At 51.7% G+C, this 14,343-nt stretch overlaps 1 protein-coding gene across 1 annotated transcript in view; it reads left to right on the forward strand.

The window, feature by feature from the left end:
* The window catches only part of LOC128338020 (uncharacterized), a 40,899-nt gene that overhangs the window by 11,433 nt on the left and 15,123 nt on the right, over window positions 1-14,343 (forward strand). Inside the window, exons 6-17 of the mRNA XM_053279877.1 lie at window positions 630-711; window positions 2,907-4,034; window positions 5,360-5,470; window positions 6,513-6,564; window positions 7,820-7,973; window positions 8,916-9,014; window positions 9,938-10,030; window positions 10,329-10,441; window positions 11,717-11,837; window positions 12,301-12,456; window positions 12,947-13,174; window positions 13,616-13,678. Of these exons, the coding sequence (XP_053135852.1) occupies window positions 630-711; window positions 2,907-4,034; window positions 5,360-5,470; window positions 6,513-6,564; window positions 7,820-7,973; window positions 8,916-9,014; window positions 9,938-10,030; window positions 10,329-10,441; window positions 11,717-11,837; window positions 12,301-12,456; window positions 12,947-13,174; window positions 13,616-13,678 (2,400 nt within the window). The remainder of the gene's footprint in view (window positions 1-629; window positions 712-2,906; window positions 4,035-5,359; window positions 5,471-6,512; window positions 6,565-7,819; window positions 7,974-8,915; window positions 9,015-9,937; window positions 10,031-10,328; window positions 10,442-11,716; window positions 11,838-12,300; window positions 12,457-12,946; window positions 13,175-13,615; window positions 13,679-14,343) is intronic.

Here is a 14,343-nt window from a genome sequence, read left to right on the forward strand (position 1 = left end):
GCAGCCAGGGCAGACCCTGCTTAGCTAAGGGGACAAGTCATGCTGGCTCCCACCAGAGCAGCTCTCCTCTTTGTGGGAGCTGGCCACAAGACCCCTGAGTCAGATAAATGTAATAATAATAATAATAATAATAAATAATAATCCTTGGGAATCCACACTGAAGCAGTTCTTGCAACAGTTCTTGTGTCCCTTCCTTGCTAAATTGCAGTTCCTCCCTCCTGTGTTTTTTCTCTAACAGGGCTTCCCAGATGTTGTTGACTACAACTCCCAGTACCCCCAGCTGCCATGGCTTTTGCTTGGGGATTATGGGAGTTGTAGTCAACAACATCTGGCAATCCCTGTTGGAGGGAACACTGCCTCCCTCAGCCACTGCCCCTAAGGTGCTTTCTGTGTAGAAAGCCAAGGCTTTTCTGTTGTTGTTCCTGCTGCACAGTCGCACTCCTGTGCCATTTTGGAAGGGCGGTATAAAAACTGAATGAATGAAGACAACTCCCAGAATCCCCTGCTGCAATTATTTTTGCTTGGGGATTGTGGGCGTTGTAGTCAACAACATCTGGGCGTCCCTGTTAGAGGGAACACTGTCCCCAACCCTGCCCTATTGCTAAGTCCTCCCCATATCTATTCTCGACCTGCAGGCTCCAGGATCCGGTGCGAGAGTCCAGGGCAACAGCAGTGATGGGGCCGCCTCGCTGGAGACCTCCGTTGCAGCAGGTAAGCCTTTCCGATTTCTGCAGACTGCCCCTGCTGGCTTCCTTGAGTTTCCCCTTGGGATGAGCGTGGTGGCCCTATTTCTCAGCCCACGGGGTAGCCCCAGCCATGCCAAATCCCTCCACTTTTCCTTCTGCAAATTACAGGGGTTCATATTTATGACTTCATTAGGCTCTGGTACCCAGAGAAGAAGTCACTGGATGTTATGCTGCCAGCCCAATCGTTCAGTGAAGCTGGGAGTTGCTGGCACTGCCTCCCCGGCTGTTTAGGCCTGGCTTCCCTCTTCTCTTGCAAAGAACTGACTTTTGGGTTTCTGCACACAGTAAAGTTTCCCATCTTTCTTCACCTGGTCTCCATCCTGTTCACACCGGATGGGAAAGCACTAGATGGGCAAAAACTACAGGAATTCTCGGTCACAGGTAATCCCAACCTTGGATGGCTGGCTACTAAAGTTATGGGAATATGCTCCGATGGCTAAAGTCACTGCTTACTTGCAGAATAACTCAGATGAAACATTTGTGTTAACCTGGGAAGCTTTTATAAATTATAATACAGCACAGGGTCAACATCCACACCCAAGATTTGGCTTTTTTTAAAAAACACTGAGGACCGACTAGTAAATTACTTATATTTTATATCTTTTTGCAATGTCTGCTGTCAGGATGAAGGCTGGGAAAGGGTGAAAGTGGAACTTTGGATTGTCATATATATTATGCCATACATATCTGCTGGGAGTTCAAGAGATGATAATGTAATCTGGTTGTTGTAGTTGTTGTTTTCCAATTAAATGTTTTTTTAAAAAACAAACAAACTACGGGAATTCTGCTTCAATCCCAAACAAAGTGCGAGCCAGCATAAGTGTAGTGTTGGACTAGGACCAGGGAGACCTGAATTCAATCCCCTTTCATCCATGAAACTCACTGGTTGCCTATGGGCCAGTCGCTTCTCTCTCTCCCAGCCTAACCTACCTCACAGGGTTGTTGTGGGGATAAATGTAACTCTGTACCCTGCCGTGGGTGCCTCAGAGAAAGAGCAGGATATAAATGTATAAGTAAAATGTTAAGATCTCTCGGGATTCCCAGGATTTGGATCAGGGCTTGATGGTTTGGAAGCAGGGTCTAGGTGAGATCCTGCGTACCTGGGATTGTGTGTTCTCTGGGCCTCAGCCCTCGCTTTGGGCCCCAAATGAAATAGCCACATGCAACGCAGGACTGGCAACCAGTGGGAGGCCACTAGCCTCCCCCAGTATAAAAACATCGTAGCCACCTAATGACGCAGCAGGGAAATGACTTGACTAGCAAGCCAGAGGTTGCCGGTTCAAATCCCCGGTGGGATGTTTCCCAGAATATGGGAAACTCCTCTGTCGGGCAGCAGCGATGTAGGAAGATGCTGAAAGGCATCAACTCATACTGCGTGGGAGGAGGCAATGGTCAACCCCTCCTATATTCTACCAAAGACAACCACGGGGCTCTGTGAGTGCCACAAGTCGACACTGACTCGACGGCACACTTTACCTCTTGTCTGCTAAACTCATATTTTGAAATGGCAGGAGAGAGGTTGTTCAGAGATGGTACTGGGATGCAGTGATTGCTGTGAAATGCCTTGAAAAATGCCTTGAAAAAATGCCTTGAAAAAGCATTTGCAGAAAGTCATGAGTATGAATCAAGTGTGTCCACTATTACCTGCAACTGTTAATGCATTAACAGAATAAAGGATGGTACTTTTTCAGTATTGGGGTTTAAATTTTTTTTTTTTTTACAAAGTGGAACATAAAAGTAAAGTCTATTTTAATCAGGCCGGGACGTTTGTTAGGATTGATAGAATCCAGGTACTCCTAATCTGTGAGTTCTTTTAACTTCCTGATGTGGTGTTTTAAAAATCTGTGGGTCTGTGTATTTGTTTATGATTGCTGGTGTGATAGGGGTTGGTGTATATGACAGGAAGAATTATAGGCACATATATTTAAAAATGCCACCACCCAGCATCACCAGGACCTTCTGAATTTGTCTGATAAATAGAGCAGGAATTTCTGCGTCCGGATTTCAGCAAGGAGACCCTGGAGAGAGAGACACGCACACATGCCAGCCACGCTTTCTGTGACCCTGGCAGGATCTTCTCTCTGAGTGCAAAGATTTCATGAATAGGACTTCTGGATCAGGCAGAAGCTGACGGCTCTCTTTCCTCCCTCCTCCGTGCAGATCTGGGAGGATGTTCTGCGGACAGGAGCGGCCGTGCTTCAGCCGGGGAAGAGCCATCCTCTGGGAAGGAGGAAAACAGCTGGCGACAGCCGGCACATCTCCCCATCTCAGAGCGCCCTCCTCCTGGAGGCTGGAGCAGATCAGATTCTGTCTGCACAGAAGACTTGGCCGCCAAGTTTAAGGGAGGCCTGGTGGACCTGCTGTGGAGTTCTGAGGAGCAGGAGGAAGATGCATTCCCTGGTGGAAACCTGTCCCGTGGCTTGAGGCCTCTAGAGTACACTACCCGATGCCCGGTGGAGAACACCGGTCCTTCTCAGCTTTTGGCAGACTTTAGGACGACACTGGATTCTTCTTCAGTGTGTAGGCAGGATATTGCGCAGCCACTGAATGGAGCATCCCTGGAGGAGCTGAGTTGGGCTTTGGCCGGCCATTCAGAAGAGCCTCCCTCCATATATATTTGGAACCCAAGAAGAACTCTGGGGTCCCTCGGAGAGACCATCTCTGGACTTAGCCAGAAGGGTTTTAATGAGACCCCCAGGGACGCGGGATGCGCAAAAGGTGGCTCAGCGAGGAAAGGGGTGTTTTGGCCCCTGGATGCCAAGGACACACCTGTGGGCTTGGGGCTGAGGAACTCTGGGGAGAGTGCCTTTCTGGGGCCCAGAGAAGATTTGGAGGGCTCCTCTCAGTTGCTTCAGGACGCTCACGAAAGCTCAAACAGTCCGTTGCTCATTGAAGATCTGGGGCCGTCTCGGCCTCTCCAAACTGCGGATGTAGCCGCCCTCGGAACAGCTGTTTGGGGTGCTGAAGCCCCATGGAGGACAGACCAAGGCAAGAGACAGTCTGGCTGCCCAAGGGACTTGTCGGGCGTGGCTTCTCTGTCCACCCTCAAAGCCGCCCACCGTAGCTGTGGGCCGTCCCCTGGTCCATCCGGTCCACCCCAGAGTCTCGATCCACTGGTGGCCTGGAAAACTGACCAGAGGCAAAGGGCAGCTCTGCTAGGATTGGGGACTTGGGGGTCCCGGAAGCCCCTCGGAGTGTCTAGTGAGGGCTACGTGGAACAGAGAAGGCCGCAGGGCAGGGATCTCCCCCACCCGGAAAGCCACGCTGCTGCTGTGGGGCTGATGGAGTGTGAGTTGAAGGGAGCCGACCCTGTTCGTGTGTGTGTGTGTTTGAAACGACAAAGCGGTTGGTGGTCTTTCTCTCCGTCGCTGTTACAGCATCTCCTTTCGTTTTCTCTGCTTGAGGCCGCAAGGAGGTGTGACTTGGCCAGCACCACACAAGGAGTCTGTGGCAGAGGAGGGAGTTGAACTGGGTCTGGGATTCTCGCTGTCCGTTTGTCTGCAAAGCCTTTGCAGCTAAGAGGGTCGTGATCAACCTTTCCAGGGCTGTTTGCAAGGGCTGAGTGACATCGGAAGCTGCCTGCTAACTGGGCAAGGGGGCACCTTTTGAACGTGGGGATTCTTTTTATTTAGCAGGGGGAGAGTAACTGCCGCCATGGGGGTGAGGCTCGGAAGGAAGACCTCCTCAACAGAGCAATTTGCAACGTAATGGGGGCCAGCAGGGGGAGGGGGAACCTCCGCACACCCCCGCGTGGCCTCGGAGAAGCCCCCTTGAGAGGGTGATTACTAAAAAATATGTTTTGGAAAAAAGATCGTGAACGCCCCCGAACCGAATGGCGGGGTTCGAGGGGCGTTCTGAACCGAACTGACCTTGTTCGATTCGGACCCGAATTGGGCCACCCAGTTTTGTGCACACCCCTCCTGGCAACTAAAAACAGACCTCTTCGATGAGCCCCATGGGCAGCGGGGCCCCTAGCGAAGGAAACGCTCTCTTAAATGTTGCATTCAGTCTGGTAGCTCCGAACTTTCACCGCATACATGCTTTCTTGTCCTCTCCTTTGGTGGCAACGTGGGTGCTGAGCACCACGAATCCCAGTCGGAGCGGATCAAGGGCCCCCTGGAAGGCTTTGGGAGGAGATAGTTAGCAGGAGAGAAGAGGCTGCTAGGAAGCATTAGTCTTGTGGGCAAGGGCAGGCTGCAGCCCACGGCCTTCTGGCCCCAGAGGCGAGGCACAAAATGTGCCAGGCAAGGGAAAGAGACTGGTCCAGGCTGGAGCACACCAGGGTGTCAGTTCAGAGCGCAGGAACTGCTTCCAGTCTTTGCCATCACTGCCCTCTTGCTGTGATTCTCGTCTTGCCATCTTCTTCCTTTTTAAATTGATTTTTTAAAAAATGTTTTTAAACTGTTTGGTTTCTATTTTGTATTTTTATAAATTTTGTGTTGTAACTTGTTTGTGTTTTTATTGGATGGTTTTTTTTTAATGCTGCAAGCCACGCAGAGAACAACCTGTTATGGGGCAGCTAACGGATAAAGTTTATTATTATTATTATTATTATTATTATTATTATTATTATTATTATCATCATCATCATCATCATCATCTCTATCCTGCAGGGATCCCTCTCAAGAGCTTTGATGGTGTCACGGTTGGCAGCGACCTGGATTCAGCAAGGATGGAGAAGGCGCGTCGGGCCCGTTTCAGCAGGGCCTTTGGCTGCTGGCAAGGTACACCCCTTCCTGGCCCAGTTCAGAGATCCTACGCTGGGTACCAACCAGTATTCCCTCTCACAGGGATTCCCAGATCCGGCTGACTACAGCTCCCATAATCCCTTGCCCAAAGCCATTTCAGCTGGGGATGCTGGGAGTTGCAGTCAGCAACAGCCTGGGGATCCCTATTACAGAGATCGCAGGCACCAGCATCCGGAAGAAAGGCCCTGGAGGGAATCACCGTAAGGTTGCCTCCTGTCGATTTAACCCCCTCACTAGCAGTATGTATGTAGCCACCTAATGGCGCAGCAGGGAAATGACTTGACGAGCAAGCCAGAGGTTGCCGGTTCGAATCCCTGCTGGTATGTTTCCCAGACTATGGGGAACACCTATATCGGGCAGCAGCAATATAAGAAGATGCTGAAAGGCATCGCCACATACTGCGTGGGAGGAGGCAATGGTCAACCCCTCCTGTATTCTACCAAAGACAACCACGGGGCTTTTCTGTGGCCGCCACAAGTCGACACCGACTCGATAGCACACTTTAGCTTTACCTTTAGCAGGATGTGTGGAGAGGCTGGGATTTGAAAAGTGATTCTAGGGGTGAGGCACGCCTGTCCTCATTTTAATCTGTGCAGTGGTGGAGGGGACAGAGGAAGCTGCTTCTTCATACCGAGTCAGACCCTTGGTCCCTGTAGCTCAATATTGTCTACACTGACTGGCAGCAGCTCTCCAAGGTTCCAGGCAGGAATCTTCCCAGCCCTTCCATGGGGATGCTGCCAGGGAGTGAACCTGGGACCTTCTGCATGCAAACATGCAAATACTCTTCCACTGAGCTGCAGCCCCATCCCCTAAGGGGGATATTTTACGGCGCTCACATGTCACCCATCCAGTTGCAAACCAAGGTGGACCCTGCTTAGCAAAGGGAACGGTGCCTGCTCCCTACCACAAGACCAACTCTCCAATCCAGGGAGTGGGACAGAGATGTGGGCGGCCCTTCCTTCTCCCTGCCGTGTCTGAAAACCTGGGGCTGAATGTTGTTCCTCTTGTCTCCGAACAGGCTCTGGTCCCAGCCCCAGGAAACCCCACTCACTGCAGAGGCACTGGCTAAGGTCAGTCTGTGTGAGCATTTGGCAGCGCTGAGGTTGGCCGAGCTGGGTGTGTGGCCCTCTCACCCTCGCGAGGTTCTGTTTTGATTTGATTTGATTTCCCCCCCTGCTGGTTTTTCACAAAGGTTTCTTTTCAGAGAGCACAATTCAGACATTATGTTGTGCGCGTGTACAGAGGTCTGTACACTCTTACATGTTTTTGTGTGAATGACTGTACCTGCATTTTCGAAGTGAACCTAGGAGCAGGCCCCCCTGGAATGCAATTGGTGAGCGTGCTGCTGTACCTGCGTCCGACAAAACGTGTGGATAACTGTACTTGCATACAGACCTGTGTGCACTGTACGTTTTTAATTTTTAAAAATTTTTTAAATTTTTAAATAAACAGCATAGACATAACTAAGTAATCACAGAAATCTCAAACCAACAGTGACCAGTGTTATAGTCCAGATCGGTGGATAGTGGTATACAGATTGTCCATTTTAAGAGCGGAAATGAACGTATACAAACTTTTTTATTTATTTATTTATCTATCAAATTTGTGCACCGCCCCAAACTTTCGTCTCTGGCAGTTAACAATAACATAAAACAAGTTAAAACATACACAAATTCAAGGGAGGGAACTTGGAATCTCAGATGCTCTTCCTCGTCCTCTAAGGGGAACATCTGACAGTGCTCACCTGTAGTCTCCCATTCAAATGCAAACCAGGGCAGACCCTGCTTAGCAAAGGGGACAGTTCACTCTTGCCACCTCAAGATCAGCTTTCCCCCACATAGACCAGCTCTCCCATTTATTCAGATTTGGAGCTCTGAATAAATGGAAGTCCAGAGGTGCTGATCCCTTGTTTCTGGATTTGCTCTTTGATTGAATTTCTGGGCCAAGAGAAAGGCAGAAGCCATCCCCTCCACGTGCTGGATCAACGCATGGAGGGGAGCAGGATTGTTCTGCCTGGCCCACCCCCGGTCTTCAGCGTGGCATCCCCCCCCCCATCCTCCCCGTGTGCCAGTTCTGTGTGTGCACCGGGGAGTGACAATGTGCACCCGCAAGTTCCGTGTTTCCCTCCACTCAGCCTGCAGAGGTCAGGGATGATGGACCTGCAGGGTTGAGGAGGTCAGGCCAGAGCAACTGCAGCTCCATCGCCCCTGACCGCTGTGCACTGAGAGCAGGATGGGGAGACGTGTGCGAGCCGGGTGATCCAGACACATTGGCAGGAGAAGGGCCGTTGTGTTGGAGCTCCATTGGCCCTGTGGTCGTCTCCAGGGACTTGAGTTCCAGTGATGAAGAGGAAGAGGAGGAGGAGGAAGGGGAGTTGGTTCGATTCTGGAGAATCGGCAGCCCGAAGAGACGGACTCCAAGCAGAGCAGCAGATCCTCACTGGAAGGCGACGAAGAGCCAGGCCTGCGGAGGTGATGAGGTACTGTGGGGGCACCGGGGGGGGGTCTTTGCGATGAGAGTGGAAGCAGTCGCTGTTCTTTGTTTCTGCACAGGAGGACCTCATTATTTGTAGAAGTAGTAGTGAATTTATTACGGTCCTTAGACCAGCTTAACACTTAAAAGAATACATTTATAATTTACAGAATATCCAAATTGCTAATACAAGCTCTACGAAGTTTGGATGCCACAAAACAAAACTTGGCCACATTTATAGAAGTAACAGATTTAAAACTTGACAGCAAAAAATCTAAGTAAAATTGATTCGTATGGCCAGGATGATTCTTTAAGAGAGGAGCAATACACTTAATACGTTATTTGTGGTACCGGCACTCATGGTTTCGGATATCCGTGGTTGGGTAATCAGCACCCAACCTCAGTATGGGGCGGGGGGGGACCCGCATATCCATGGGGCAGCGGGTGACTGGTAATGACCTCTGAGGTCATGACCTTTGGAGGAAGGTGCTCCAGGCCCCTGATCATCTTGGTTGCCCTTTTCTGCACCTTTCCCAGTTCTACGATGACCTCCTTTAGGTCTGGTGACCAGAACTGTATGCAGTACTCCCAATAGACTTGTTGGCATCACAATATTAGCCGTTTTGTTTTCGACCCCCTTCCTAATGATCCCTAGCATGGAACTGGCCTTTTTCACAGCTGCCGCACATTGAGTCGACACTTTGAACGAGCTGTACACCACAACCCCAAGATCTCTCTCCTGGTCAGTCACCGACAGCTCAGATCCCATCAGCATATATGTGAAGTTGGGGTTTTTTGCCCCAGTATGCATCCCTTTACACTTACACATTGACACACAAAACGTGTTGATTTGATTCCGTAGGCCAGTGAGTAGGACTTCATTTTCCAGTCTGATTGCCAGAATAAGGGAGGCTGCATTGATGACTTTGGCGGTCTCTTTCCCCCCCAGCCCTCTGCAGGCACCACGCAGCACAGAGGAGATCCGTTGGCTGAAGACGTTGTTGCCAGTCTCGTGAAATTGGAGGAATCCATGGTGAAGCTGCAGCAGGTGTGGTTTGGGTCACTTGGGATGTTCGTGGGGAAAGTACTAATGTGGCTTTTGAAACCTGCCTTGGGAAAACCCCTCTCCAAATCTGACAGGCCAGTAGTGAACCTTTCGAACCCCATGCAAAGGTAGTGGACCTTTTGAGCCTCGTACAAACCCCTCTCCAAAAGGGACAGGGCTCCTGAAGAAGGTGGGATGATCTAGGCCCCAGAATGCCTCTCCTGGGAGAATGAGCATCCCAGCACTGTGGAGGTGGGTTGTTTCTTCTGGCAGGATGCTTCCCGTCTTCTGATCAAGGAGAGAGGTGGAACAGCCAGGCTTGGATCAGATGCTGTTTGGCCCTTCCCAGAACAGCCTCCTGTCGCGGCTTGCGTTTAATTGTTTTTCTCTCCTCTCCCTGATGATTCTGCATTTAAGATGACCCCCTTAAAAACACAGGTTAAATATATGTTATGCCTGTATTTACCCGAAAGGAAGACGACTCCACAATTGTTCCTCCCCCAATTTCACTCCCCAATTTCTCCTCCCCCAATTTCACTCCCCAAGGGCTCCCCAAGGGGGGGGTGTCGTTTAAGATGACCCCCCCCATTTCTAATTAAAGAACATGGGCTGAGGGTGGGGGAATCTAGTCTTGGATTCAGATAAACTCTATATTAAATGGCAAGCCATTATTTCAACAACGGGGAACCACCCTTGAGTGCATTGGCCGAAATTTAGCATATAAATATCCTAAATAAAATAGTGGACACTTGGATGCCACACTTGGATGCCTGAACTACCTGAACTTTCCCCAAGATAGTTTTTGCACCTCCCAGGCACCTTGGCGAGGATGCGATGGAACTGGCAACGTTGGATGAAATCTAGGGTGGGGGGTACCTCTTGAAGGACAGGGCAGTGAAAAAGTCTAGTTTTTTCATGTTTAACAGGATTTGGAATTGGAAGAGGAAAAGCTGTCGCAAAAGAAGGCCCAGATCCGTGAGGCTGAGGTGTCCCTCTGCAGCGTCCTCCAGCAAAAAAAGGTGGCGTGAGGAGTCCCAAGCTTTCTGGGGGGATTGGGTGGGGCAAGGGCTCTCCTCTGTAATTTGGGGCTTCCAAAGCAGACTAATCTGCCCCACCGCCTCAGAACCACGCAGAGATGGCTGTTCTAAGCAGGCCCATTGCTGCGCAGTTCTGCATGCTTCCAGTGTAGAAACTGCTGTTTACTGAATCTGGCCCTTGGTCTGTCTAGCTCACCGTTGTCTACACTGACTGGCGGCGGCTCTCCCAGAGTAAAATCCGTGCCTGCTTTTCCCAGCCTCCTTTTCTTTCTCTTTTTAGCACATGACTCTGGAGCTGGAGACCTTGCGAGAAGCCCTGGAAGAGAGCCAGGAGGAGGCACAGAGGCTGGAGTGGCAAGCAAAAGAGAATCGAGGCAAAGTGGATGAGGCCAGGTATCGGTGGGGCGGGGTGGGCTGTGACAGGCCAACAGCCTCCTCTGAGCACCTGGCCGAGCTGAGAACTGAGACGACTCCTCTTAAGCGGGCTGAGCACCCAGTCAAGAGGGCCTGGGAACCTCCATATGCAGACGGACTCAGTGCACAGTAGCTGTGGAAAAGACAAATTCCATGCCCCGGGTCATTAGGAAGGGGGTGGAAAATGAAAGTGCTAATGTCACAAAGCCCTTATGCAAATCTATGGTGCAGCCACATTTGGAGGACTGTGTCCAGTTCTGGTCACCGTATCTTAAGGACTTGGAGAAGGTGCAGAAATGGGCGAGCCAGACGATCAGGGGCCTGGAGCACCTTCCTGAGGAGGCGAGGCTGCAGCATCTGGGGCTTTTCAGTTAAAAAAAAAGGTGACTCCGGGGAGACATGATAAAGATCTATCAAATTATGCATGGTGTGGAGAGAGTGGATGGGGGGGAAATGTTTCTCCCTCTCTCCCAGCACTAGAACCAGGGGTCATCCCGTGAAACTGATGGCCAGAGAATTGAGGACCAGCAAAAGGAAGTTCTTCTTCACGTAGCGTGCCATTAATTCATGGGATTCTCTGCCCCGGGACGTGGTGATGGCCACCAGCTTGCTTAGCTTTAAAGGGGCTTAGACAGATTCATGGAGGGCAGGTCTGTCAAGGGAACATAGGAAGCTGCCATATACTGAGTCAGACCCTTGGTCCATCTAGCTCAGTATTGTCTACCCAGACTGGCAGCGGCTTCTCCAAGGTTGCAGGCAGGAATCTCTCTCAGCCCTATCTTGGAGAAGCCAGGGAGGGAACTTGAAACCTTCTGCTCTTCCCAGAGCGGCTCCATCATGCCCTGATCTTCCGGTGCTCACACATCAAGTCTCCCATTCATATGCAACCAGGGTGGACCCTGCTTAGCTATGGGGACAAGTCATGCTTGCGACCACAAGACCAGCTCTCTCTCTAGTTTCTAGTCTTGCTGGCTAGAGGCTCAGAGGTGGGATGCCTCCAAATCCCAGTTGCAGGAGAGGGGGCATGCTCATATCTCTTGCCTGTGGGCTCCCCAGAGGCATCTGGTGGGCCACTGGGGGAAACAGGAGGCTGGGCTACATGGGCCTTCTTGGGCCTGATCCAGCAGGCCTGCGCTGATGTTCCTTTGCCTCCCTGCAGCCTGCAGGGATCACAGGGCTGTGATGCGTTCAGGTCTCTGCCTCCACCTGTGCCCTGGGCACATTCTCCAGCCTGACCTCTCTTCCGTCCTTCAGGGCTGATTTGGTGCTCCTGGGTCATAAGCGAGAGGCCTGCCTGCGGGAGCTGCCCAGGCTGGAGGAGGAGCTGAGCACCCTGAGGAGGAAATGCAGCCGGTACGGGGTTCTGCAAGCCGAGGTGAGCAACCGGTGTCCCGAAACAGATGGCCGGATTGAAGCCTCTATTTGCCCACAGACTGTCTCTGCAACCGTTTCCCTTGTTTGTAAGTGGGATGGGGCGGAAACAAAGAGGCATTCCTGCAGCAGGGAGCCGAACCTCTCGTCCAGCCCCGGATTCCCAGAGAGCAATCCGTGCAGCTGCCCCCACCCCATCTGCTCCCCAGAGTTACGTCCACTTGCCGGCTCTCCCTCCCTGAAATTCAAGCCGCAGGACTGGCTGGATATGACTTCTCGACCCATCTCCCTAACTGGATCACCTTCCCCCAGCTCGGATGGGTGTTCCATTCCAAGGGCAGGGGAGAAATCCAAGTGCAGCAGCTTTGGTTCTGGGTTTCCGAGGAGCGATTCCCGGGCTTGATGCCATCTGGTTCCTACTCCGCCATAAAAGCCCCTCACCTCCCCGGCTTCCTCTGCCTTAACAGGTTTCCCGGCTGGTGACCGAGCGGGAGGAATTGAAGACGCAGGTGGGCCAGCTAGAGGACAGCCTGGTGTCTTTGAAGCACCAGCTCCGGAAGTGCAAGTCGGAGTTAACCTCAGTGCACGAAACTGCGGGAGTCCAGAATGCGCAGCTGCAACAGGTAGGCGCGCTGTGGGTGGGATTTGGGCACAGTGCTTGTGGAGTCTCGGCTCGCAAATTATGGCCCTTCGTACTGTTGGGGTTTGTGACTGTTAGTGCTCAAAAAAAAAAGAAGCGACCCACTCCAGTTCCAGTGCTGAGTTCCTTGGTTGCGATGATTTAAAGACCACGCCTGGAGATCGTTGTCCTAAGTCGCTTTATTGGTGAAGTACACTTGGGATAGAAAAGACCTAGTCCTATCTATCAGCTACATAATGAATCGGTAGGGAGGGAGGGAGATGTTTCCATCTGAAATGCTATCACCTAACAATTGCAACAATGCTGTTTATTTTTTATTTTATTTTATTTTATGCGATCACCTTTTGGGTTTGCCAAAAGCATTAGGGCAGATTGGTCCCCCGAGATGGTACCTGCGGCCAGAATGAGTTGGCCCGGCCTCGTGGGCTGCCTGCCTGTCCGTCTTCCATGGGGTCTGTCTGTCCCAAGCACAGGTCGCTCAGGCCGCGGGCGAGCTGGAGGGGCGGATCAAGGGGCTGGAGCGGCGGATCTCGGCCCTGCAGGAGACCCTGTCGGCCAAGGATCTGGAGCTGGCGAGGCTGCGCCAAGCCGTCGTGAGCCTGGAGTCCGAAAAGGAGGCCCAGGGCTCCGCCTTGGAGGGCCTGAAGCAAGAGCACAAGCGCCAGCTGGAGAGGCTGCAGCGGGAGGCCTTGCGAAAGGAGGTAGCCGTTTCCGGGCTGCGTTGGGTAGTACCATCGCCAGATGTGATTTTTTGCAGCTGGGGATGATGGGGATTGTAGTCCAGCAACAGCTAGAGAACTAATGGAGATAGGGTAGATGGTCATAGGAGACTAGACGTGTGAGCACTGGAAGATATTCCCCTTAGAGGATGGAGCTGCTCTGGGAAGAGCAGAAGGTTCCAAATTCCTTCCCTGGCAGCATCTCCAAGACAGAGCTGAGAGAGATTCCTGCCTGCAACCTTGGAGAAGCCGCTGCCAGTCTGGGTAGACAATACTGAGCTAGATGGACAAAAGGTCTGACTCAGTATACGGCAGCCCCCTAGGTTCCTAAGTGTAGCAATGTGAGGTGCCTCTTGTTGTTTTTCTCTGCCTTAAAGACCATCATGGATGTGAAGGTATCTTTCCCCCGCTTTTTGCTTGCAGGAGATGGAACTGGCTCGACTGCGGGAGGAGCTGCAAGACGAGAAGCAGCAGGCACTACGGGAGGTATTTGCAGAGAGGGGTCCTTTCCACAGAGTCAGCCCTTTAGAATCCCACCCACCCACCCCCCGCCTCCGTGCAAGCCCCAGAGGACACGTTTAGCTTTTTGCATGTGGATTCTGCGACTTGGGAAGCAGAATTCTGCTCTCAGAATCCGATGTTTTAAGTTACTGGTGCCTTTGCTTGTCAGGTATGCAACACCGTCCTCTGTTTTCACGGGGTTTCGGCTAATGGGAGACGGAGAAAAGAGCAGTAGAGGAAAAGGAGAGGTTTCCAGGATGTTCTCTACAACCATTAAAGTGAGGGAGTGACTTTTGGCGGGGGTGACGAGGGAACCAAGTTCGGTTTTGTCTAGGTGCCAAATTCTGAACGTTGTCCCATGCAACTTATGATAACGAGGTCATCGAAGTTGCTGATGCACCATGCAAGACCTTGTTAACATAAGAACAGCCCTGCTGGTTCAGGCCCAAGGAGGCCCATCTAGTCCAGCATCCTCTTTCCCACTCGGGCCCACCAGATGCCTCTGGGAGCCCACAGGCAGGAGATGAAGGCATGCCCCCTCTCCTCCCATGGCTCCCCTGTCATTGGGATTTGGAGACATCCTGCCTCTGAGGCTGCAGCCGTCTGGACTAGTAGCCACTGAAAGCCCTGCCCTCCATGAGTTTGTCTAA

This window comes from Hemicordylus capensis, chromosome 15 (assembly GCF_027244095.1).
Source record: "Hemicordylus capensis ecotype Gifberg chromosome 15, rHemCap1.1.pri, whole genome shotgun sequence".
Classification (NCBI taxonomy): domain Eukaryota; kingdom Metazoa; phylum Chordata; class Lepidosauria; order Squamata; family Cordylidae; genus Hemicordylus; species Hemicordylus capensis.